Source organism: Pelophylax lessonae, assembly GCF_965119305.1.
Source record: "Pelophylax lessonae genome assembly, chromosome: 1".
Taxonomy (NCBI): domain Eukaryota; kingdom Metazoa; phylum Chordata; class Amphibia; order Anura; family Ranidae; genus Pelophylax; species Pelophylax lessonae.
Genome location: NC_138768.1, coordinates 344,920,285 through 344,947,129, shown reverse-complemented (window position 1 = coordinate 344,947,129; position 26,845 = coordinate 344,920,285). Strand labels below are relative to the sequence as shown.

At 42.4% G+C, this 26,845-nt stretch overlaps 1 protein-coding gene across 1 annotated transcript in view; it reads right to left on the bottom strand.

The window, feature by feature from the left end:
* HSD17B3 (hydroxysteroid 17-beta dehydrogenase 3) overlaps positions 1–8,498 on the bottom strand; it is a 120,535-nt gene extending 112,037 nt beyond the window's left edge. The window contains exon 1 of the mRNA XM_082260405.1: positions 8,200–8,498. Within this exon, the coding sequence (XP_082116531.1) occupies positions 8,200–8,353 (154 nt within the window). The 5' untranslated portion in view covers positions 8,354–8,498. The remainder of the gene's footprint in view (positions 1–8,199) is intronic.
* Positions 8,499–26,845: the final 18,347 nt, after the last annotated feature.

Here is a 26,845-nt window from a genome sequence, read left to right as displayed (position 1 = left end):
AGTGAAAGTCTAGCAAATCTTTAACACTCGCTACTGATCTGATTTAATAAAAGCTGTCAATTTGTAACAATGTATTAATGCGTTCAGCTTAAAGTAGAGCTATATGCAAAACATTTTTTTCTTTCATTTTTTGGTAGAGCAAAGGAGGGTTATATCCCCTGTCAGATGTTTTTTCGACATCTGTGTCCCATTGAGGAGATTTCCCTTCACTTCCTGCCCCATAGCCAAACAGGAAGTGAGAGGAAATCCCTGCAAATTAATGGAATCCCTTGGGGACCCCCAGGTCCCCAGAACTAGTGTCCCCATTGGAAGATTTCTCCTCTATTACTTTTCTGGGGACAACCAAAAATATGGGGTTTTCTGTTACTTTCACTTCAATGTTAATGGTAAACAGGACAAAAAGAGAGGGTGAATCTCCCTAACGGGGACACAGACAGCAATAAAAAAACTGACAAGGGTTCTAATCCCTCCCCACTCTACCCAAAACTAAAAAAAAAAAAAGTTTTGCCTTTAGGTATACAGTACTTTAAAGGTTACATGAACATCAACATAAAGCATTTTAAAAGACAATATCCTATAAAAACAAATCAGCATTACATTTTATAAAAATGTTTTGTTTTTTTTTTGTTACTTTTTTTTTTTTTCACCCTTACATGCTCTCTGAAATTTAGTTACAATTTTTATAAAGCATTTGCTGAATCACTTAAAATCAGAAACTGAAACCTGTTCATCTTATCCATACAATTTTAATACCCTCTCCACTTCTTGCAACTTGACCATTGCAATTATTTTGTTACTGATGATACAATATATCTTTTTAGGGATACAAACAAGGCTTTCTTTTTTGTAGCTAAAACTTTCAAACAACGTTTATTTGTCTACATATTTTGAAGGAAAAAATATGCCTTTTTCCAGTTTGGCTAATCATTATTTAAACGCTAGCTTTACTGTAGACAAGTAAAAATCTTATTGTGCAATTTGTCCAATTTAGTGTATCATTAAAATTAACTGGCTGATTTATTAAAACGAGAGAGTGAAAAATCTGGTGCAGCTCTTCATAGAAACCAATCAGCTTCCAGTTTTTTTTTTTGTCAAAGCTTAATTGAACAAGCTGAAGTTAGAAGCTGATTGGCTATCATGCACAGTTGCACCCAATTTTGCACTCTGCAGTTTTAGTAAATCAACCCCCAACTTTCTTGTACAAAGAATTTGTTAGGTTTTTTAAATAAATACATTTTTAGAAAACTGGATTTTTGTTTAACCCTAAAGTACAAAAACATGAACCCAACAAATGACATTTTAAAAATGGTTTACATGGATACGGTAAGAATGAAAATAAAAAAGCAAAAAAAAAAAAAGGAGAAATCTTTAAGGATTTAGAGATAATTAGGATTAATTTAAGGCTAAATAGAGATATTTAAAGACAAAAAGGGGTGGTTGTCAAAATGACACAAGGTCCTAAACACATGTAGTAACATGAGTACATATCCTTATATTTCTCAGCTCATGTAATTCCAATATTGGGACTGACTCAAAAAACTGGAGAAAAAAAAAGAACAAAAGTGTGATCTGTAGAAACTAATCATAATTCCTGTATAATTTTTATGTTTAAAGGAAAAGTAAAACCTGATTAGTTGCTATTGACAATAGCCCCACAATTGCTTTAATATTTCAAGATTTTCATGATTTTCTTCTGCATTCTTCTAAATGCAGAAGTGTTATAAACATGTTATCATGTCTGTTTATCCAGAGTCTGTGTTCTGTCTGTTAATGTTATTCTATGAAAAACTATTTTGCCTAGAATTCGGTTATAAAGAAAAGGCATTTACTGGTCAGTTATCGTCACCTGCTGTTAAACAATGAAAGTTTCCAGAAAAGCCTTTTTTAATACAATGACAGGTCAGGTAGTTTTCATAGGTTCAGTTGCACAGTTTCTGCCTATTACCAGGAATACTTCCGGCTATCCCACTATAGTTCTACATACATATCTGTATGTAATTACAATAGTTTTGGAGACATAATACAAAGTCTTGAGTCATGATATAAGTAGTTGGAAGTGAGTTTTAGAGCCTGGTTCGTCAAAATGTGATAGCATTTAAAGCATGCTAAAGCAACAGATTTAGTTAACATAAGTACACTAACAGCTTGATGAAGAACCTACTCATAATTATTTTTTGGACTGAATCAAAGAAGGTGATGGTAAAGATAATTGAAAATTTTAATATGATATTCCCTCAGTCCTACTGGCCATTGCTGTAGACAGAGAAGGATTGTTGATGTGTTCTTTAAGTAAATCTACACCCTTAATTTAATTATATTTTCTTAAATACTGTTTTCACATTTTTTTACATCTGTTCTTCCCTGTGCTGTTGAACTTCTCCACCCTTTTTACTCGCTCCAGTCCTTGAGCAGATAATTGTTTAAAGCTGGCATCTTGACTATGGTAGACCATGCCTGCTCAACATGTGTTGGCATGGTCATTTGTAGTTTCCATTAGGACTGTATGTGAAAAGATGAAAAGGTGATTGTAACCCCAAGTGTTAGCAAGCAAAAACCTTCATGGTAGCATCATTCATAATGTATTTTTTTAATGAAAAGCTTTTTTTAAAGAGATTAAAAACAATTGAAATTAGATGAATGTGTTAAGGTTCTTGGGGAATGTAATGTATTGTTTGGGTTGAGATCTACTTCAATCTTATTACCAAAGTGACATCTCTGATATGTAGGGGTTGACTTACTAAATGCAAATAGACTGTTCGCTTTGCAAGGGAAGTTGCACTTTGAAATGGAACTTTCCACCAGAGCTTAGTGAATGTAGTGAAATATTATTTTGCAAAGAATATCTAGTCATGTATAAGGAAAATAAAAAACAGCATTTTAGCTTTAACATTTTAGCTTGCAAAGTGAACAGCCTATATGCCTTTAGTACAAAAGTTCAAAGAGAAGACAAGCGCACAGCCGACCTAGCATAATACTGTTTTATTTAGTGAACATAAACCAGACTTGAGTAATAGTTACTCTCACATTTTCCCAGATGATATGGGCATGTACATAAAGTATTCCCCTTCTCCTCTCCTGGATGGCCCCTTCAAGTAGCACGGAGCTCAATCACTGCTCCTATGGTAACCGCTACTGAGTCCTCCTCACACGGGGCCCCGGCATTCTCAGCAGGGTGTGCATGCACCTGTACTAGCCGACACAGACACTTGGAGCAGAGACGCCGCGGATAACCCGGAAAGGCTGCGAAAGATAAGGAGGGAGGAGTGGGTCCACTGTATGTCCCACGTCCGATGCTATGACAATGCGTTTCAGAGGCGTGACCTTCTTCCCTTAGGTCACGCCCACACTGCCTATCAACCATATTATACATCCCCAATAGCCCCTCCTTAGCCCCTCTTCTTAAAGGGGCCATACCCAGAGAGAATTAGTCACATTCAAACAGTTTAAAGGGCTAAAAAGCAACATAAATATCCATCAGAAATACATTCTCATGATTACCATTTTCTAAAAAATTTTTTATAAAAACATATAAAATCATTTATAAGAACCTGGAATTAATTTCAACCTTTACAATACTGCAGAAAATCATTAAAAAAAAACACAAAAAAAACATAAAAATGATATAATTTTTTTTTTAAAAAATTGAAAAATTATATATATCTTTATATATGCCTTTAGTAAATCAACTCCACATTTTCACAGCAGGCCACTTTAAAATGTTTTTTCAGTGACTCTTTTTGCTGATGATGTATTTTACTGATTACCAACCTACTGAACCACCTAAATTTGTTGCAGAATTAGAAAAATTACAACAAATCTCAGGACTAACATATTAACAATAGCAAATGCAGGGCCCTCAATATTAGTCTCCCCCAGGAGATCTTCTCTCAACTCCAGACTTCCTTGGGGACCTAGCCATTTACCATACATAAGGATATTTCTTACTCCCTCCTATAATCCACCATATTCAGCCAGTTACTCTAGTTTACTTTGAAAACTATGCCTCCTCCTCGAATCATGGAAATTATAACAAATATTTGGCTGGGACGCATAGTGGCAGCCAAAAATCCCCCCTTTACAAAATTGCTTTACCTATTTTGCGTTCTCCTGTTTAAAGTACCCCTCATATACTTTGTGGGGTCCAGAACTAACTACCACCTTTGTCTGGGGTAAAGACAGATCTTGTGTAGACAGATCTTGTGTCACTTCACATTGGGTGTAAATCTATAGTTATAATTGTGATTAGCGCTGATCTTGTTCTTTATTGCATTTGTTTGGTATTTGTTTATGCTCATAGTATAGTAGCAGCGCTTCACTACACCTTCCATTCTATATTTAAGTTTTTTACACTTAAATTGAAGGCAGCTCTACACCATACAACATCCCTAAGGTAGGCGCCGTACTCCTTACACCAGTATCCAACCTTTGTAAACCAAGCCATTGTGGTGGTCTATCTGTCCCACACCTGGCACACTAATACTCCACGGCACATGGGCTACCATAACATTTCAGATTCCCCCATTGGGTTTCTATAGAGGCATTGGAAATCAACCCCATCTTGGCACAAACTCTACTGTGGATCCCATCACAAAGGCGAAAACAGATTCTCAATCTCATTATCTGCCACTGTAAGTTCAGGTACGGAACAATGTGAAATACTCTGTAAACAAATGTACTCCCTTGCAATTCTTGTTCGCCACATCATGTTATGGATCTGCAGGACTGGAAGCAGATATGGCAGACCACAGTCCACTACCCTATAAATGCATTGGGCATAAAATCCAATTACAAAAGTCTTTGAAAAATATTTCTGGGGATGCAAGTCTCTGAGGACCCACCTACATAAATGGTAGAAATGCCCCAAGATCAAGAGGTTTTGGACCAGTATATACTATTTAATGTACACAATCCAAGGAAAGGGTATAAGAAAGCCACTCAAGGAAGCACTGTTGAATTTGAGACCATCCGAATGTAAGAACTTACATTTTTGTTTCCTGATGTTTTTTAGTTTACCATGGTAAAGCAAACTCAGGCGGAAGCCTAGTGGCCCTCCATTCATCCCCACAATTGAGAAGGTGAAGTATAACATGGTGATGTGATTCTTAACTCGTTAGAAAATGGCCATGATGATGAAGTACACAGTAAAAAAATATGACTGGATCTGGATCCCATGGGTTCAACATTACCTTCCTAGAGACTTTGATTTTACCTTATTGGGCCTTTGAAGAGGATCTACTCCACAATTAAACACTACAGTTTTGGCTGCTGGTATGCCCCTCCCCAATTCCTTATCCCTGATATCCCTACCACACAATTTCACCTCCTTCACCTTTCCCTTTTTACTATTCCCTCTTCTCAACCTTCCCTATCTCCTATATATGTTGCTCATTAAACCTCCACCTATAATAATAACCTTTTCATGGCCCTTGCTCTGTGGATACATGCTTATTAACCGATCATTGGAGCAGTGGGTAGTGCTGGATGCAGTCTCATCTTTCACCATACAATCACACCCCTATAGGTTCCTTTCTCTTGAATATTAAAGAAGGCATTTGTGTGTCAGGCTCAGCTGCTACTGTTGCTAGAGCTAAGACTTAAACTAAAGGGCTTCCTGAAAAGAACAACCTTGGTTCTCCCTTCTCGTCCCTAGCATTGATGTTGCTAGCAGTAATAAAAGTCCCCCAGCATTGGTGGTTAATGATCACTTACTTCTTTGCAGGCTCTGTGTCCTGTGTTCTAATGCTAGTTGGGAGTATAGAGGCACCATCAGGTAGGAGAATACCTTCCACCCTATAGTGCTTGTGAAAGATTGTTAGGTGCTGTAAACCTCTGTGTTCCAATGCTGAACACCCACTGCCACTTAGCACAGTGCTTCCCTCCAGTGTGCAATAAGAAAGCCCTACATGCAGGGACTCCTCTTTGCAGGTGTCTGTTTAAAGCAACAAGAAGGAGCATAGTTTGGGTACCATTTGCTGAAAAACAAGAAGAAATTGTCTGTTGAACAATTTGCAGAAACTGACAAATTATAGAGCATCAAATTTATGCTGCCCCTGCAAATTTGAGTGGATCAAACCACTGGTGGAACTCATAACTGTGTTCTGTAGTAATATAGGGTTGGGTAGAAGGAAATCCAGAAGATGCTTTAGCAGGAAATTTGCCCTTACTGCTACAGCAATCAGCAGAGTGGGCAGCAGGAGAAGTGAATAAGTTGTCTCTTCTGTATTAAAAAGCCTGCCTGTTCATAACTTTTTTTTAAAAAAAAGAAAAGTTTCAATGTAAAGAGAGGTCGTATGACTCATTACTCTCTTTGCTGCCTTATAATTTCTGACATATAAGGGGGGATTTACTAAATCTGGAGAGTGCAAATCTGGTGCAGCTGTTCATGGTAGCCAATCAGGGTTTAACACTTGAGCTTGTTCAATTAAGCTTTGACAAAAAAACTGGAAGCTGATTTCTATGCAGAGCTGCACCAGATTTTGCACTCCCCAGTTTTAGTAAATTGACCCCATAGTGGCAGTTGATTTTGAGAACAAATATGAAGTAGAGAAGTAGAATTTTCATTAACTATAAATAAACATTAAAATGTCCCTCTAGGCAATAGTTCTCATTTTATTTTGTATAGAGTACTTAATGACAAAGCTGTTTCTATTGCTTTGTGTCCTATTGGTCCTAAAAGCCATTCCCACTAGAAACATAAGTAATAGGAAATCAAAAATTTACAGTTCTTACAGTAACAAGGGAAAACTAACTAAAGCTTGTCATACATGTAACAATCTGACTGTACAATCTCTGTACAAAATTCATTAGATTTATGAAATGCGGTTATGTGAATGCCTGTTTAACAATCTATGCAATTTGAGTTTAGTGAAACAGTCCCTTGCACTACAAAGTTTGTGATATAAATATGGTTGTACAATCAAACTGTAAGTTGTATGGTCGTTTTAGGATTGACCCTCACTTAAGATGGATTTCCTTTTACTTGCTGTAGTGTTTCCAGGACAGGAATGAGGGGAACAAGCTATGGATACAGTTTAAGCTCTATACAATGACTTGCACAACAACATTTTTCTAAAAGATAATCTACTATAAATACATTTATCCACTGAATTTTCTTTCATCCAGACACAGAATATTATTTATATTGTGAATTAAGACAAAAGCATTTAAAAAGTAGGCTATTGCTTAATCTGACATAGACTAAACAAATGTATTATAACCCCTTGGTCAGTGTGGTTCAGTAGTATTAAAGACAATACATAAGGTAAGGAATGTAAAAAAACCCAGTCAAGTTTAATAATCTAAACTGTAAAAAAAAGTAAATCTTCTGCTGTTGTATTCAACATGTCCTTTTATCTAGCAATAATACTAGCTAGATCTTATAAACCTTATCTTATATCTGGTAAACCTTAGAAATAGAGTTGCATTGGCCATTAACAGGCATTTCTCCTAACAGTCAAGTTCTAGTTGGGAGCACTGCAGCAATTGCTCCTGACGCTTGCAACATTATGTTTCATTGACATGCACTGACAATTCAGAATAGGTAGTTATGCATAAATAAGTCTGTCTACACATGGACAGTGTATGATGAGTCTTCACATGTACTACTCTCCTTCCCAAAGTATTACTGCTATACAATGTAAATTGTCACTATTCTTTGGGTTTACAAAGTTCTAAACTCTTTTCTCCTAAAAACTTGGAACTTTTTCCTGTTACAAAAGGGGGGTTAGCATTGTCACAATGTTCTGCTGACTTAATAACACACGGATGTCACATATTCACATGGTTATTGCTTGCAGTATGACGAACACCATCATTTTTAAACCTTATATGTTACATATATGTTTAAAATGTCACATACAATATCTAGACTTTGTAAAAGGAAATGTAAGGATCATTAAAAAAAATGGATTGCTTATAATGTTTCTTAGGAGATGATGATAAATATAGAAAGGAAACCTTTTTGAAATGTTTTAATGGATTTAAGAATCCATTTGTAGACCTATTAATAGCATTCAAAATTTTCATCAAAAGTATTAGTATTTCGTATTTAGATTTAAGGCTATTAGCAACAGGGATAATATACATATATATGCATATTATCTAAAATTCTCACAAAAAGTATTAGTATTTCACATTTAGATTTAAATCTATTAGAAGTAGGGATTATTTAAAATCCCTATATATATGCAATTCTATTACCTGCCCATGTTCCCATTGATTGAAAGAAGGAAGGTGATGGTACTCCCCAAAGTCGTGGAAATATGTATTTGAAAAATCCTACAAATTTCAGGATAAAATGCAAGCAGAACAGAAGTCCTAGGACAGTGAAGATCTGGTGAACGAGCAGCTCCATGCCAGCAGATTCCTGGATGCACACAGTGCACTGCCTCACTCTCTTACTCCCTCCTTAGTTACTTGCTGGAGAGTTCTTGGCTAACAACTGCTAGGGAGAGAGCACTGAAATCACATGTATCCCAAGAGAACATGCAGTGGCTTGCAGTTCAGCTTATATAGTTACTCCTTTTCTCCTCCTTTTCTCCTTACGTTTTTAGAGTATCTATGTTAGGTACTCAACATGTCAAACAAGTATTGTGTATTTCAGGAGTATTTATCTCTTTTTTAATACCTGTATAAAGATCATTGAACAACTTAAATTTGTTGCTATCATTATTCTTTGCTTATTTATATACACATATATACCGTATTTTTCGCCGTATAAGACGCACCGGCATATAAGACGCACCCAATTTTAATGGAGGAAAATCTAGAAAAAAAAGATTCTGAACCAAATACTGCAGTAAAATATTTTATATCAACAGGTGATGGTATAGGCATGGCATAGGCATGGCATAGGCATGGTACAGGCATGGCACAGGTGTGGGTACAGGCATGGCACAGGTGAGGGTACAGGCATGGCACAGGTGAGGGTATAGGCATGGCACAGGTGGTGGTTTAGGCATGGCACAGGTGGTGGTTTAGGCATGGCACAGGTGGTGGTTTAGGCTTGGCACAGGTGGTGGTTTAGGCATGGCACAGGTGGTGGTTTAGGCATGGCACAGGTGGTGGTTTAGGGATGGCACAGGTGGTGGTTTAGGCTTGGCACAGGTGGTGGTTTAGGCATGGCACAGGTGGTGGTTTAGGCATGGCACAGGTGGTGGTTTAAGCATGGCACAGGTGGTGGTTTAGGCATGGCACAGGTGGTGGTTTAAGCATGGCACAGGTGGTGGTTTAGGCATGGCACAGGTGGTGGTTTAGGCATGGCACAGGTGGTGGTTTAAGCATGGCACAGGTGGTGGTTTAGGCATGGCACAGGTGGTGGTACAGGCATGGCACAGGTCGGCTCACTTACCTGCTCTCCTGGGCTGCCTGCGCTGCTCCTCTCGTCCTCTTCTTCTGACGGCGGCGGGATTCCTGGAACCGTCCACGGCGCTGCTCCTCTCGTCCTCTTCTGTCTTCGTTCTTTGACGGCGGCTCTCTCGGCGGCTCTCTCGGCGGCTCTTTCGGCGGCTCTCTCGGTCCGGCGAGAAGGAGATCGGGCGGTGACGGTGCGTGACTGACGCACGCACCGGCACCGCCCCCATTGGACGCAGCAGGAAAAATGTTCATTTGCCGTATAAAAAGCACCAACTTTTCCCCCCAGTTTTGGGGAAGAAAAAGTGCGTCTTATACGGCGAAAAATACGGTATATATATATAACATTATACAGTCCGGGCCAAAAATATTGGCACCCCTGCATTTCTGTCAGATAATGCACCACTTCACCCAGAAAATTGCTCCAATTATAAATGTTTAGGCATTCTTACATTTATTTCTTTTTTTTTTTTTGTACTAGTATGACACAAAAAAGCGGAGAAACAAAAAGCAACATCTGGCACATTTCAAGCAAATCTCCAAAAATAGACTGGACAAAATTATTGGCACCCTCAATTATTATTTGGTAGCAGACCCCTTTACCTAACTGAAATCAATCACTTCCCGTAACCATCAATGAGTTTCTTACACATTTTTGCTGGAATTTTGGACCATTCTTTTTTCGCCAGCTGCTCCAGGTCTCTCAAATTGGAAGGGTTCCCTTTCCCAACTGCTGTTTTGAGATCTCTCCACAAGTGCTCTATGGGATTTAGATCTGACCAGTTGAGTACTCTCCAATGCTTTGTCTTAAACCATTTCTGGGTGCTTTTTTGACATGTGCTTTGGGTCATTGTCCTGCTGTAAGACCCTTGACTGCTGGCAGAGGCTCAGCTTTCTGACACTGGGTCCTATATTGCACCCCAGAATTCTTTGGTAGTCTTCAGATTTAATAATGCCATGCACACATTCAAGACATCCAGTGCCTGAAGCAGCAAAGCAACCCCAAAACGGCAGTAAACCTCCACCATGTTTGCCTGTGGGGACTGCATTCTTTTCTTAAGTCCCAGTTCACACTGGGGCAACTTGTCAGGCGACTTAGCCGCCTGACAAGCCATGCTCCATTCAGTGCAATGGAACCGTTCTAATTGGAGCAACTCAAGTCGCTCCGACTAAGAAAAACGTTCCTTCACTACTGTGGGGGCGACTTTGACTTCTATTAGAGAAGTCGTTTGCAAGCCCCACTGAAGTCACGCTGCACGGGGCGGCTTCAGAGTCGGGCGACTTTGAAGCTGCCCCAGTGTGAACCCAGCCTTAAAGGCCTCGTTTCTTTTTCTGAAAACAGTAGAATGATGAGCTTTACCAAAAAAGCTGTCATTTTGTTTTGTCATTTTGTTTTGTCTGTCCTCAGCACATTGCTTCCTGAGGTAAGTTTTGGGAAACTTAAACCTACCTTTTTTATGTTTCTCTGTTAGCAGTTGGATCCTCCTGGGTCTCTTACCATTGCATCCCTTTTCATTCAGATGGTGACTTATAGTGTGAGTTGAACACTGTACCTGAAGACCTGAAGGTCACCTTGAATTTGTCTGGAAATTGATAGAAATTCTTTATCCACCATTCGAACAATCCTTCATTGCAATCTTTTAATCAATTTTTCTTTTTCATCCACATCCAGGGATATTAGCTACATTACCATGGGCTGTAAACTTCTTGAGAATGTTGCACATAGTAAACACAGGAACATTACGATCTCTGAAGATTAACTTGTAACCTCAAGTATGTCCATGCTTTTCCAAAATTTTTGTTCTCAAATCCTTAGACAATTCTTTGCTGTTCTTGCTCTTTTCCATATTAACTGGTTGCTGGAGTGATTTCTATATTGTCAGAACCTGTTAATTGATACAGGTGAATTTAATTACAAATTACCGGATCACAAACTTGGAATGCAATTATTTCTTACAATTTTGAGAAGGTGCCAATCGTTTTGTCCAGTCCATTTTTGGAGTTTTGCTTGGAATGGGCCAGATTTGGCTTTTTGTTTCTCCACTTTTTTGTGTCATACCAATACAAGAAATATACATGGGAATGCCTAAACATTTGTAATTCTAACAATTTCTGGGCGAAGTAGTGCATTATCTGACAGAAATGCAGGGGTGCCAATATGTTTGGTAATGACCATATAACAATTTCTATTTCTACTGCACTATGTCTTGTTATAATTGTTTTGTATGTTATAGTAGAACCCTGTTTTGCCTGAGATTAAAGGAACATAATGAGTTTCTAAGGGCGCAATGTATTATGGGCTAATTACAGTACTTTGTGTAGTAAAAATTATATTGCTAATAATTGTCCATACTATCCATTGTAACTGTTATCTTGTTTCTTACTATTTCAATCTGTCTTTTATTCTTCCTGGATAAGTGGTACAGTTACAGCATATGCTTAGCTAAAACATTTTTTGGGGGATTTGGATAGAGTGGGAAAAGGTTATAGCTGCATTAGGTTTTTATTATTTATTAGGGGCTCCCATGGAGAGATTTCCAATTACTTACTGCCACAATGACAACAGTTTGACTAGACAGAAAATAGGGGAAAAACTGCAACAGGGACAAAGACAATACACTCTAACAGGGGCCTTAGCCTTGTCTAGCCTCTACTCTTGTTGCTCTTGAAGATTTGCTTTGACTTCCTGTTTGGTGAGGTGGTTGTGACCGAAACAGTTAGTGAGGGAAAATATCTTTGAAGCAGCCCCAAAAAGCAGTAAAAACCTTGTAACAAATACATCCAGGAACACATCCTATAGTTTCCTTTATCGGGTGTGCTTGGCTAACAGTGAAATCATCAACAACCGGTAGGAGAGAGAGCCAACACTAAACTCAGGACTATCTTTCACCTTGAGAAAGCAGTGTGCCATAGCCACAAAACATCGGTGCGTTATGGTTTACGCTGCATATTTGTACATTGCTTTTTGCAAAATGACCTAACAAAAACCCTGAGGCCTATTGGTTGCTGTCTCTCTCTTCTATAGCAGTAAAAACTTCACTTCACTTCACTTCACCTCTGGAAGATTTACTCCCCTTCATGACCAGGCCATTTTTTTTTTTTTGCGATACGGCACTGTGTTACTTCTACTGACAATTGCATGGTCGTGCGACGCTGTACCCAAATAAAATCTGCTGCTTATTGCGCTATAAACAAAGAACGACCGACAATTTTGAAAAAAAAAAAAAACAATATTTTTTTACTTTCTGCTTTTAAACACATCTAATAAAAAAAAAAAAAAAAAAATAAAATGTCTTCCTCAATTTATTCCAATATGGATTCTGCAACATATTTTTGCTAATTTTTCCCAATAAGCAAATATTGATTGGTTTGCACAAAACCTATAGAGTCTACAAACTATGGGATATATTTATGGAATTTTTTTTTTTTTTTTTACTAGTAATGGTGGCAATCAGTGACTTATAGTGGGACTGCGATATTGTAGCGGACAAATCAAATACTAACTGACAATTTTTTGGGGACAAGTGACATTATTACAGTGATCAGTGCTAAAAATATGCACTGTCACTGTACTAATGACACTGGGCAGGAAGGGGTTAACACCAGGGGCGATCAAAGGGTTAAATGTGTGCCTAGCTGGTGATTCAGTGTAGTGGGGGAGGTGTTAGTGGAAGACATGGATTGGTAGTCCTGCTTTACAGGAACACAGGATCCATGCCTTCTGTACTAACAGAACAGCAATCTGCCTGTGTACCAAATGATCAGCAGGTGCCGACAGACATCGGGTCTTCGGAACCCGCTGTGTAAAATCACTGCAGTAGTGAGCCACTGGGGCGGCGTGCACTTGCGCCCGATACCCGTAAGTGCAGGGGATCATGTATATATATATGTGATCCTGTGCAGTGCGGTCACTCTGTAACAGCAAATGTGCTATAGGTGGTCAGCAAGTGTTCATTACTTTAAAAAACAGTTTTGGCTGGACATACACCCTAAAGTGGTATTAACCACTCAAGCCCCTCGGAAGATTTTACCCCCTTCCTGACCAGGGGGTATTTTGCGATTCGGCACTGCGTGACTTTAACGGACAATTGCGCGGTCGTGCGACGCTGTATCTAAACGAATTTGGCGTCCTTTTTTTCCCACAAACAGAGCTTTCTTTTGGTGGTATTTGATCACCTGTGCGATTTTTTGATCATGCGCTATAAACACCTACCTATGTTTGGTAAAAAAAATCGCAAAAAGCGTATTTTGATTGGTTTGCGCAAAAGTTATCGCGTTTACTAACAAAGGGAAAGATTTTTGTCATTTTTGTTGTTTTTTTTTTTAACGTGTAATGGCGCGCGATCTGCAATTTTTTTTGCGGTACTGCGACATTGCGGCGGACAGATCGGACCCTTGACTGACATTTTTGACACTTTTGGGGTTACCAGTGACATTTCTACAGTAATCAGTGCTATACATATGCACTGTTACTGTAAAAATACACTGGCAGTAAAGGGGTTAACTTTTTTTGAAAGGGAGGGGCTATGTGTGTCCCTAGGGGCGTGCTTTCTACTGTGATTGGCTGTGGCTTCAGTTGTATGAACAGTGATCAACGGTTCTACATAGTAGAACCGTATGATCATCCTTCGTACACAGGGGAGAATGACAGGCAGCTTGTTTACACAAGCCGCCTGACTTTCTCCCTCTCCCCCGACGATCGCAGAGTGACCGGCGGACATCGGGTCCGCCAGTCACACGCACGGGGGGGGGCGCGTGACCGCGCGGGAGCGGGAGCGCGCCTCCGGCGGCGCGCGCTCGCTCGCTCCCTAGACCCTCACAAGCTAGCGACGTAGACCTACGTCGCTTTGCCTGTGAGGAGCTGACTGCCGACGTAGATCAGCGTTAGGCAGTCGGCAAGTGGTTAAACCCAAAACCAATGTGATGGCTGCATTAGTTTTTCATTTTTAGGATTTTTCCCTCTATTTTCACCTGGTGATCTGACCAATAACATACTGCCTGTATTAGAATGCCCAATCTATTGTTACATACTATGGCAAAGTTGATTAATACTTTGGGTTTTAACAGGTGGGGTGAGTGCAAGATTTATTTTCAGTTGTTTTTGAAGGACATGGATTTAATTTTAAAAAAGGATATTTCCAAATCTGCAATTGTATTGAGGTCTGAGAGTGCCCACCCATACAGTTATGAGTGATGCAGTGTAATTGAAATCCACTCACCTCCCCACCCATTTGTCTGTGACTGGCATCATTCTGCTGGTCCTCCGCAAGTGTAGTATTAGGGAAGAGGGACCAGTAGAAATTTTCATCACTAATCGCTTTCATCACTTTCATTGAATATTGTACACAATGCATAATGGGACATATAGTCTTCTTGCTGGGCACGGGGGGATATTATGTGAGGGCATCCCACCCACCTGAAATGAAACGGGAAGCTCAGATCCATGGAGGATAACGTTTGCAATTTTTTTTTTTTGAAAAGTCAATTAATAACCATTTTGATGGCATGGTTGCCAATCAATTCCATGGGTTGCTTTTTTTTTTTTTGGAGGGTTTTTGTTTTTTTTTGCACACAATCATTTTAGGCCTGAATTTTACCTAAAACCCCCAAATCCTTATGTCATTTTTAAAGTAGAGACCAAGGAGAATAAAATAGTGGTACTTCCAGTTTAATGTTTACATTTCAATAACAAATACACTATTTGTTATTTTCAGGGCACACCACAGAAGGGCGGAGTCTCCGACGTCAAACGTCACTTCCGGTTGTCGGCCGTGGAACGCGGAAGCATCCCGGCGCGCACTGTGTTTCTGATCTCGATCATCTAACGAGTGAGTTATCTACGCCTTTGTTTCTGACTGTATGATTCATCTATTTACCATGGGGCTTTCTTCTTCTTGTATGAGCATCTAGGGCATCCGCCACCGGCTCATGATTGCTCCCCACCACAAAGAGGAACCCCCCATATATCATCATACAGGTTGTATCATCAAAAACGCCACCCAGTGGCCACTCGTGGACTTTACATACTAACATCCTTTCAGCATCTAATCACACTCTGTGTGGCACGTTTATTTATATTTGTAACCTGTTCACACACCTTGTGGTAATGGGTTAACTATTCTCACGGCATTTGTTTATTTTATCTTTTTTTTGGTTTATTTATTTATGTTTGGATTCATATGAATAAACACCTTGTTACCTTTTTTAGACTCTCACTTATACTATACTACTACTTTAGCACACTTCACTATTTGTGGGTCACTATACCTCATACCCCCATTCACGCCATTTGGGGCATTGTATATGATTTTACTTATATTTTAAAGGTAGCGCCAACACCAATCGTCACCTTCACCTAAGGTTTGATTGGGGCAGCTTACACCTTTTGTTTTTTCACCCTCCCACCATATATTACAATCCGTAGCGCTCCTCCTGGTCAGCGGGGGATCGGCGGATCGATCCCCCGCTGAGAAAAACGGAGTCCGTCCAACGGACACTAGTGTGAAAGAGCCCTTAAGTCCCCTAAAACTTTATATATTTTCAAAAAGACCCTATCGAATACATTTTTGGAAGTTGCAACTGTCACTAATTGCGCTCCTGTTTATAAAAATGTATAATTTCAGTAAAAAATACACCTAAACACATTTTAAGTGCATAAAACATAAAAGACTAAGTTGCATTAAATAAATAGATGCTCAGTATTTCAAGCCTCAAAATAAGAAGAGCCAGCAAAATGGCAAAAAGCTATGGTAGCCAAAATTGTTCATAGGAGATACATTGAAAGCCATTACAACTTATCAGTTTAAAGTGCTTCTAAAGCCAGAAGGCATTTTGTGCCTCAATGCATTGTATGCATTAGGTAAAAAACCTTCTGGGAGCAGCTCCCCCACCCCTTATACTTACAGTGCCTTGCGAAAGTATTCGGCCCCCTTGAACTTTTCGACCTTTTGCCACATTTCAGGCTTCAAACATAAAGATATAAAACTGTAATTTTTTGTGAAGAATCAACAACAAGTGGGACACAATCATGAAGTGGGATGAAATTTATTGGATATTTCAAACTTTTTTAACAAATAAAAAACTGAAAAATTGGGCGTGCAAAATTATTCAGCCCCTTTACTTTCAGTGCTGCAAACTCTCTCCAGAAGTTCAGTGAGGATCTCTGAATGATCCAATGTTGACCTAAATGACTAATGATGATAAATAGAATCCACCTGTGTGTAATCAAGTCTCTGTGTAAATGCACCTGCACTGTGATAGTCTCAGAGGTCCGTTTAAAGGGCAGAGAGCATCATGAAGAACAAGGAACACACCAGGCAGGTCCGAGATATTGTTGTGGAGAAGTTCAAAGCCGGATTTGGATACAAAAAGATTTCCCAAGCTTTAAACATCCCAAGGAGCACTGTGCAAGCGATAATATTGAAATGGAAGGAGTATCAGACCACTGCAAATCTACGAAGACCTGGCCGTCCCTCTAAACTTTCAGTTCATACAAGGAGAAGACTGATCAGAGATGCAGCCAAGAGGCCCATGATCACTCTGGATGAACTGCAGAGATCTACAGCTGAGGTGGGAGACTCTGTCCATAGGACAACAATCAGTCATATACTGCACAAATCTGGCCTTTATGGAAGAGTGGCAAGAAGAAAGCCATTTCTTAAAGATATCCATAAAAAGTGTAGTTTAAAGTTTGCCACAAGCCACCTGGGAGACACACCAAACATGTGGAAGAAGGTGCTCTGGTCAGATGAAACCAAAATTGAACTTTTTGGCAACAATGCAAAACGCTATGTTTGGCGTAAAAGCAACACAGCTCCTCACCCTGAACACACCATCCCCACTGTCAAACATGGTGGTGGCAGCATCATGGATTGGGCCTGCTTTTCTTCAGCAGGGACAGGGAAGATGGTTAAAATTGATGGGAAGATGGATGGAGCCAAATACAGGACCATTCTGGAAGAAAACCTGATGGAGTCTGCAAAAGACCTGAGACTGAGACGGAGATTTGTCTTCCAACAAGACAATGATCCAAAACATAAAGCAAAATCTACAATGTATTGGTTCACAAATAAACATATCCAGGTGTTAGAATGGCCAAGACAAAATCCAGACCTGAATCCGATTGAGAATCTGTGGAAAGAACTGAAAACTGCTGTTCACAAACGCTCTCCATCCAACCTCACTGAGCTCGAGCTGTTTTGCGAGGAGAAATGGGCAAAAATTTCAGTCTCTCGATGTGCAAAACTGATAGAGACATACCCCAAGCGACTTACAGCTGTAATCGCAGCAAAAGGTGGCGCTACAGAGTATTAACTTAAGGGGGCTGAATAATTTTGCACGCCCAATTTTTCAGTCTTTTATTTGTTAAAAAAGCTTGAAATATTCAATAAATTTCGTTCCACTTCATGATTGTGTCCCACTTGTTGTTGATTCTTCACAAAAAAAATACAGTTTTATATCTTTATGTTTGAAGCCTGAAATGTGGCAAAAGGTCAAAAAGTTCAAGGGGGCCGAATACTTTCGCAAGGCACTGTACCTGAGCCTCGTCTTGATCCAGGGATGTGCATGAGAGCAGCGGCTCTCCCTCTACTCATTGGCTTACACAGCAGTGGGAGCCACTGGCTCCCACTTCTGTCAATCACATAGCCAATGAGGAGAGAGCGGAGGGCTGGGGCAACCTGCACTCTGTGTTTAAATGGACAATATCCATTCACAGATGCACAGCTCGGGAGAGAGCCTGCTTGAGTGCCCCTATTGGGGCACTCAGCAGAGGGGCAAAGCCAGGACCACCGGCAGAGACCCAAACAGAAGAGGATCAGGGCTGTTCTGTACAAAACCATTTCAGAGAGCAGGTAATGTTCAGTCTCTAGGACAGAAAGCTAAACCTTCTCCATAAACTTCAGATACCCTATTTCTTTGATCTCAAATTTATTAGAACAAGCCAGGTGAAACTACAAATTGATAAAAATAAACATCGATCGGTACAAAATTGCATACAACAAAGAAACATTGATCTATAATACAGGATGGGATAATAAGAACTCACTTTTTTTTTTATTTCAATAAATTTTTATTAGAGAGTATCAAAGACAAATAACAATGGAAGTGGTACAATAATGAAGGCTATTTTACAACAAATAATGGTTGAAAAATGGAGGTCAACTGTAGCAGGTGGATACCCAGCCATCAATGCTATTAGAACATCTAGGGTTAAATCACGAGAAAAGTAGACAAACCTACGTGCTAAAAGAGAACAGAAGGTGATCACCTAGTAAGTGCAGGGGATAGCCCCCAAAACCGTAGGGAGCCCCCACCCAAGACACCCCTAAAGGGAGCAAACTGTGTCTCGGAGGAGGCACACCACGTGTGAACTGTAAAATCGTATAGTGACCCAAAAAAAATAAAACTTCAAGGGAGAACAACCTATAAGAATGCCATCTACCAACCCTAGATGAAAGAGGCACGGGGCCCAGACTTCAGGTGTGTAAAGGTACGATGAAAGCTCCACCGAAGTAGAAAACATAGTCTCCAAACCACTTCCTAGAGACCTTAACAATTCAGATCGTCAACAGTTAGCCATAAGTACAGTAAAACCAAGAGTTGAACAGGCAAAGAATAGGAAAAAGAAAAAGAGAGAAGAAAGAAGGCAGGCAGCATACGAAGAAAGAAGAAAGAAAAGAGAAGGGAATGCAAAAAGGGGGGACGGAGGTTCCTGCGGACCAACTCCTGAAGACACTGTGAGACAAATTGGTAAAAGGGTAATGGGAGGGGAAAGGAAATAAAAGGGTTACCCCACCGTCCAGTGCAAAGGAAACATCAAATAGTAACATTCATGTATGTTGCCCAGGGTTCCCAGATACTTTCAAACTTCTCTCTGGAGTCGTCCAGAATACTATACATCTTCTCCTGTGCCATTATCCACAAAATCTTACACTTAGCCAAACGGAGTGGAACCGAAGGCATCTTCAACAGGGCTTGAGCTGGGGATGGATGCACCGTGAGACCAGAAATCCGACGAACAATACCGTAAATGCGCTGCCAAAACGACCTGAGTTTGGGGCATTCCCAAAAGATGTGGAGAATGGTGCCAGCCAGGTCACATGCCCGGAAGCAGGTTGGGGATGTGGAGGGAAAGATGGTGGCCAATCTGGCCGGCACCATGTACCACCTCAAAAGTACTTTAATATTAGCTTCCATGAGACCAATATTATGAATACCCCGGAAAGAGCGCCCAACATTAGCGTGCCAGTCAGAGAGGTCCCAGTCTAATTTGAGGTCCTGCTCCCATTTAAACATATAGGCCGATTTGGTTTGTGCATCGTTCAGTAGAGCGTAAATGAGGGAGATTCCCCCCTTGACATCAGAAATTTGAGCACACCACTGTTCATAAGGTGTTACCCGTAGGGATTCGGAGAATTTGGACCTAAGAGAGTTAATAAAGTGCGAAATTTGGGTAAGACGAAATTTCTCTACAGGCGGCATCTTCAACTTTGTGGTACAATGAGAAAGAGTGATAGGACCCGAGCTATCCAAAAAGTGGCCAATTCTGTACATGCCTTTGTCAGTCCACCATTTAAATGCCCCTATGTCTTCACCTGGAGGGAAGGCCGGATTATGGAATAGGTGAGTGAGGGGAGCCCAAGGCGAAGTGACTTTATGCGTTTTGTGTATGCGATCACAGATGGATAAAGAATGTGAAAGAGTAGGGGCCAGCACTGGGGGGCGGGCTTGAGCAGGTTTCCAAAGCAGGTAGTCAATGGTGTGTCGAGGGACTGCTTGGCGTTCCATAAAGTACCAGTCAGGCTTCCCCCCTCTGGAATAGATGACGGAAAACTGAGTCAGCTGTGCTGCCAGATAATATTTCCAAAGGTCCGGAACTCCTAAACCCCCCTGTTTCCGGGAGCGTAGAAGCGTAAGTCTATTAATTCTATATCCCTTCGTTCCCCAGATAAATTTAAAGATGTGTCCTTGTAAGTTTTGGATGCGGGATTGGGAGCGACCGGAAAAAATAAAGAATACATGGCAAGAGGGTCATCTTAACTGCATTGATTCTCCCTAATCAGGAAATGTGACAGCGAGACCAGTCAGAGAGATCCCGTTTTAGTCGTTGTATCAGGGGCAGATAGTTGGCCGAATAGTTTGTCTATGGTGGGAGTCAGGGAGACTCCAAGGTAAGGAATAGAATTCGATTGCCAGGAGAAGGGGAAATGGTCTTTCAGACGATCCACCAGTGGCCCAGGGAGAGTGATATTAAGGGCCAGCGACTTAGTCATGTTTACTCGCAAGCCAGAAGCCGCCCCAAAGGTGTCCAATAGGGAAACGATATTGGGAAGAGAGATCAATGGAGACGTAACAAAGAGCATTATATCATCCGCGATCAACGCGCATTTGTGGACCTCGGACCCGCATTGTATGCCATGTATATCAGGGTGAAGATGGATTGCCGAAGCAAGAGATTCAAGGGCTACAGCGAAAAGGAGCGGGGAGAGGGGGCATCCCTGTCTCGTTCCCCTCCGGATCTGGATGTCTGCAGAGTAGTATCCCTGCATTCTGACCTGAGCTGCCGGCTGGGAGTAAAGGGCTCGTAGTGTAGTGATGAAAGAGGGACCAAAACCCCATCGTTCGAGGGTACGGAAGAGGAACGGCCATGAAAGGGAGTCAAAGGCCTTTTGTAGGTCCAATGACAGGAGAAAACCAGGTTGGGAAGGGCCACCGTCCCACCCTGAATTTAGCAGAGAGACAACATCAACCACCCTCCTTATCTGGTCAGGTCCCTGCCTACCCGGAATGAACCCCACCTGATCCTTATGAATGTATTTGGCAATAAAGCTGGATAAGCGATTAGCATAAATTTTGGTCAATATCTTGAGATCATTATTAATGAGAGATATTGGTCTGTAATTGCCCACATCGGAGGGATCCTTCCCCGGCTTGAGGATAACCGAAATGTAAGCTTTATTAGAGGCTTCATCCAGGCGAGCTCCGCCCCTGAGGGCATTGAAGAACCTGACCAGATAAGGAGATAGGACCGACGCAAATGTCTTATAATAGGAATTGGAAAAACCGTCAGGATCTGGGGTGGAATTGGGTCGAAGAGTCTTGATCACTTCCAGCACCTCCCGCTCGTCAACAGGGGATTGCAAAAGGGATCTATGCATATCCGTGAGGCGGGGGAGAGGCACGTTGTCTAGGAACGAGTCAGGATCGTCCCCCTTATGGGGGGTGGGGGCCGCATAAAGTCGGGAATAGAAGGAATGGAAGGAATCCATGATGGACTTAGGGTTGCTCGAAAGAACACCAGAGGGGGATTTTATTTTGGACATGGAAATCGCCCGAAACTTTGGGGAGAGCCTCGATGCCAATTTCGTACCCATTTTATCTCTAAAAGCATAAGCGCGAGCCCCTTGCCAGCGCAGGGCCTTTTCGGCCCTGGAAGTTAGGGCCAGGTTAAGTGACAATTTAATCACATCCAGTTCGGCAAGAGAGGAGGGATTAGGGGAGCGCTTGTGGGCTCTACGGAGGCGAGTATATTCTGTCTCCAAGCGGGTGACATCCACTAGTCTTTCCTTTTTACTTTTCGCCCCCAGCTGGATGAGGTAGCCTCGCAGGACAGCCTTATGGGCCCCCCATAAGGTAGTAGGGGACGTGTCAGGGAGATCATTAAGCGTGAAGTATTCACAAAGTGCAGTGTCTATCATGGAGCATCTAGCCGGATCGCTCAGAATAGATTCATTAATTCTCCATGGAGAGGGGCCTCAGGGAAACAGGGAGCAGGAGAGCCGAAGAGTGACCATGGAATGGTCCGACCAAGGGACGTCTCTAATTTTAGATTTCTGGGCAGAAGGGATATCAGTCGTGGGGATGAAAATGTGGTCAATCCGCGCAAACGTATTATGAGGGGCCGAGAAATGTGTGTAATCTCGAGTAGATAGGTTCAACTCCCGCCAAATATCAATCAGACCTAATGCATGGAGCGATCTAGCCACCCGAAGGCTCTGCTTCGAAGGTCGGCGATGCTTACCACCAGAGGATTGGGATTTATCAAGGGAGCAGTCGAGGGCTAAGTTAGAATCCCCTCCAATGAGAACGCGGCCCTCGAAGTGGGGAGAGAGAAGGAGAAACATCTCGGAGAGGAATTTTGCCTGACCTTTGTTAGGGGCATAGTAAGAAATAAATGTGTATAACACTCCTTGTATGTGGCCCTTGACCAGAATAATTCGACCCTGGGGGTCCCTTACGGTGTGCAGGTGTGAGAAGGGAAGGGATTTAGCAAAAAATATGGCCACCCCTCTCTGTTTGGAGGGGGCATTGGCTAGATAAAACAAGGGGTATTTATGATGGACATACAGTATGTCGGTTGGTTACAGTATGAAGCAGGAGGACCCCCAATCCTTGAGAATGGTAATGTTGAAATGCCTTTCTACGCTTAACAGGCGAATTTAGGCCCTGGGTGTTATGTGATGCCACCTGTAGAGAAGAGACCGTACTCACATTAGGCTGCATGTTGCGCGGGGAGGAGGCGCGCTGTTGTAGGTGATCCGGCGGGATCCCGAGAACATCCCCGGAGGAGACTATTCACAGCGTCAGCAGGCTTGTCAGGAGCAACAGGGAACCAGAAGGACCGCAGGAACCTGAGGGGAAGAAAAAGACACGAGTAAAGGGAGAAAAAGAGAAAAAAGAAGACAACAGAGGAAGAAGAAAGTAGCAAGTCCAAAGACTTGCCAAGGGATGAGAAAGCCGCAGGAAGGACCCGCAGCTCCTCATCACGTGTAAGGATGCGTCCTGAACCAGTCAGGGCACATTCCTGAGGGAGGCCAGATGAAATCATCTAACGTCCGACAGGAGGAGGCACATTAAAGCCTCTCGGGCCATAGGGCACCAGCCCGGCACCCTCATAAAAAGAAACAAAAGATAGCTAAATTTGAGCACGAAAATCACCCCTAGGTGTAGAATGTGGGGAGTTGCCCCAAAAGCACTAATAGGAGGATAGGTCTAGGGGGGATGGGGGAAAAGGACAACATGGGGAGGGGAAGGTAGGCAGGGAAAAAAGAAAAAGGGGGGGAGAAAATTAAAATAGGGGGGGGGGGGGAGTACTGGGGGGAGGAGGGGATCTGCAGGCTTAACGACAAGATTACTAGATAACACGACAACGACAGATTAAGCAGTAATTACAGTCCCAGCATTCAAAAACAACCTGACCAGCGTGTAGAAAATAGATGAGGTAAGTCAGATCAAAAATTGTAAAATAGAAAGTTCGCTGAGAAAAAAAAAAGGGGGAACAAAACAGTCCGAAAACAGACCCAAAAAGGGGGGCCAAAAAATGGAGGCAGGGATCATCTCGGACCCCTATCAGGCGAGGAAGGACAAAATTCGACGACTGAAGAAAGAAGATTCCAGAGGATCAATGCAGACATCAGGGAGGCTGGACATCAGGGTGGCGCTTCGTTTGCTGCTTGTTCCAAACTGAGGAGACAAGGCTGATCGGAGGGGGTCGCTTGGAAGATTCTCTCCTGGAAGTGGACGGGGCAGGATCCCTGGTGATGATACCCAGATGCAGGAGCATGCCTTCACCCTCCTGGAAGTTGGTGAAGTTGTACGTCTTGTTTTGGAATTGAAAATTCAGCCCGGAAGGGGAAAGACCACCAATATTTCAGCGCCCGGGCAGAAAGAGCTTGTGTAAGTGCCTTTAGAGCTCTGCGGCGTTGAATAGTGAAGGGGGAGAGGTCGGCGAAGAGTTGAATCTTGTGACCTTGGATGGATAGGTCCTCTCTACCCCTACTCACTTTCATGAGCTCCTCTTTAACCCCATAAAAGTGGGGTTTGACGATAACATCTCTGGGAAGGCCATCTTTGCGGTTGTAGGGCCCTGTGAGCCCGGTCGAGCTCCAGGCGATGGTCCGAAATGTTCGGAATGAGATCCCTAATAAAGGCTTTAATTGTGGTAGGAATGTCTGTGAAGGTTTCTGGGATCCCTCTGACCCTAAAATTTAGGCGTCTGCTTCTGTTTTCCATATCATCCAGCTTACTAAGCGTTGTGTCTAGCTTGGATAGTCTGGATGCAAGCTGTATTTTGATTGGCCCGTGCGACCGTCTGATCCATAGTGCTCTCAATTGCTTCAATCCGGGTGCCAAGGTTCTGGAGTTCCGCCTTAATGGATCCTGTGATTTGTGAGGCATTATGGGCCAGGCCAGCAGCTAGCATCTCCGAGAACCTATTCATTAATAAAGTAATGTCCGGAAACTGTCCTGGGGAGGTGAGGCCTGGTTGGTGAGGGAAAGCCAGGGCCTCTGGTGAATGCAGCCCCGGGATCCCTGGGGCCTGTGCAAGGTGTCTGCTGAGGAGGGATTCAGTGGAGGCTGGTGATATTAATGGGGGCTGTGGCAGGTATGCAGGGGTCGCTGGGGAAGACCAGGGATCGGGGGAGGCCGAGGGGGTGTGCATAGTGCATGCTGCTATGTCTCCTACCTCCCGTGTACCTCTGTCTTCTGAGGGGAGAGAAGGCGCGGTCGCCATCTTGGCTGTGTCCCGCTCCGGGGACAGGAATATCAGGCGGCGGGAGACCTCGCTCCGGGGACCCGCCGACATCCGAGGGGGAACCGCTGGAGGAAGGAGCAGCTATCGGTGCCGATTTCGGGGCTTAGTGCGCTCCGATGCCGGCGCTGGTGCCCGAATGAGACCGGGGAGGCGCGGAGCTCTGGGCTAAGCTGCCATATCGGAGCAGCCGCGCATGCGCACTCAAGAACTCACTTTTTAAGCTCTCTCAGGGGTGATGGCGAGATATTGAAAAAACATGTCTTGCTGCCCTGCTGTATCTTCTCAAAATGGTGGTTGATTCACTTCCTGTAGAAATACTACCCAGAATGCCCGCTTCCTATCAATTTTATTAAACAAATTCTGAGTTTACAATTATTGCAGAATAGCTGAAGCTATACCAGAAAGGAACAGAAGATGACGCTTGCACTCTGCACATAACTAACTTGTGTGAATCAAGAAAATCCAACATGTTATTTTAAACAACATAAACACAAGTATTCTGAATAGAAGTCCGGTGGGCAGAACACTCCCCGCCTGATGTCATGTGACGTCACTAACAGAGTCTTCTGCAGAAAGCAACAGAACAAGTTTGGCCACTGGACTTAAAAATACTTTAGCCTCATTCTGTTGGAAGATCTTGACTTCAACTTTACGGACACACTTATCCTCCTTTGGATGTACTCTGGTGACCAGACCGAAAGGCCACTCATTCCTTTCTGTCTGGCAACCTCTCTTGAGCATTACATCACCAGGTTTAAGATTAGGTTTTTCAATGTGCCACTTTCTCCTTGGTTGAAGAGTAGAGATATATTGCTTCCTTCACCGACTCCAGAAGGTATTGGCAAGGGTTTGTACTTGTCTCCACTGACATTTTTAAAGGTCCTTTTCACAAAACTCTCCAGCTGGAGCACCAACAAGGCCAATCTTTTCAGTGAGTAACATGGCAGGTGTAAGAATCACTGAATCCTTGTCTACATCTATCAAATCAAATGTGGCAAAGTCATTAGTATTGTAGTCTGGACTGTGCAGAAAGGTGGGACATGTAAACCATGAAGTACTTTTGAGGCGGCTGGCCGCAACAAATCTGGTTGCTAGGTCAGCAGGTTTGCAGTCTGTAGGCACAAAATGCCATTGTTCTGGGCGGGTGGACCTCCTTATCCTTTACATTGTCCTCCTCATCTTTCTCTATACTCTTTTCCGTATCTTCCAGAAAGAGCCTATCCTCAATGGACATTGCTACCTGATTGTCCTCCTTTGCTCTCCTGAACACTGTTCATTGTAAGTCATCTTGGTCACCGTCATAGGTATTGCTTTTACAGAGGAAAATTAGGAAAGGAAGAGGTACAGGGTTGCTGTGTGGTGGCTCCTTTATAAAGAAGTGATTTTGACAGGGCTGGAAAAGAGAAGGACGACCATTCTCTAGTGTACTAGTGAGCAAGTTGTTAACAGATGTCGGTTTGTGTGCGCCCCCCAGGCAAACATAACCTATAATGACCCACCCAAGATCAAGTTTTTGGGCATGTTCAGGAACTATAATTCCCATCATGCTCAGTCATGTCTGTGAATGTCAGAGTTTTACAATGCCTCATGGGATGGGTAGTTCCGCAACAGCTGGAGGGCTGTAGTTTGAGGATCCCTGATCTAGACCTTTAATGGCACTCTGGAAAGAAGATTGCCATGCCCTGTAATGCTGGGGGTGATCACTAAATTTGACAAGTCCTTGGGTAACTAATTCACATTTAGCAAGGTCTACAGTAGCCTGATTAGCATTGGGGTAGGCTGCTGGTGTATTGGGGTGTGGTGTATAGGCATACCTGGTAGAAATCTCTTCTTTAGGCGGGCTGGGTTCATATTTGCATAGGGTTGGCGGCTCGTACCAGCTTGTTGCATACTCCCTTGGAGTGAAAGCAGGTGTTTTATGCTTGTATGAAGGCTGAGTACCTTGCTGAGTAGGTTTGG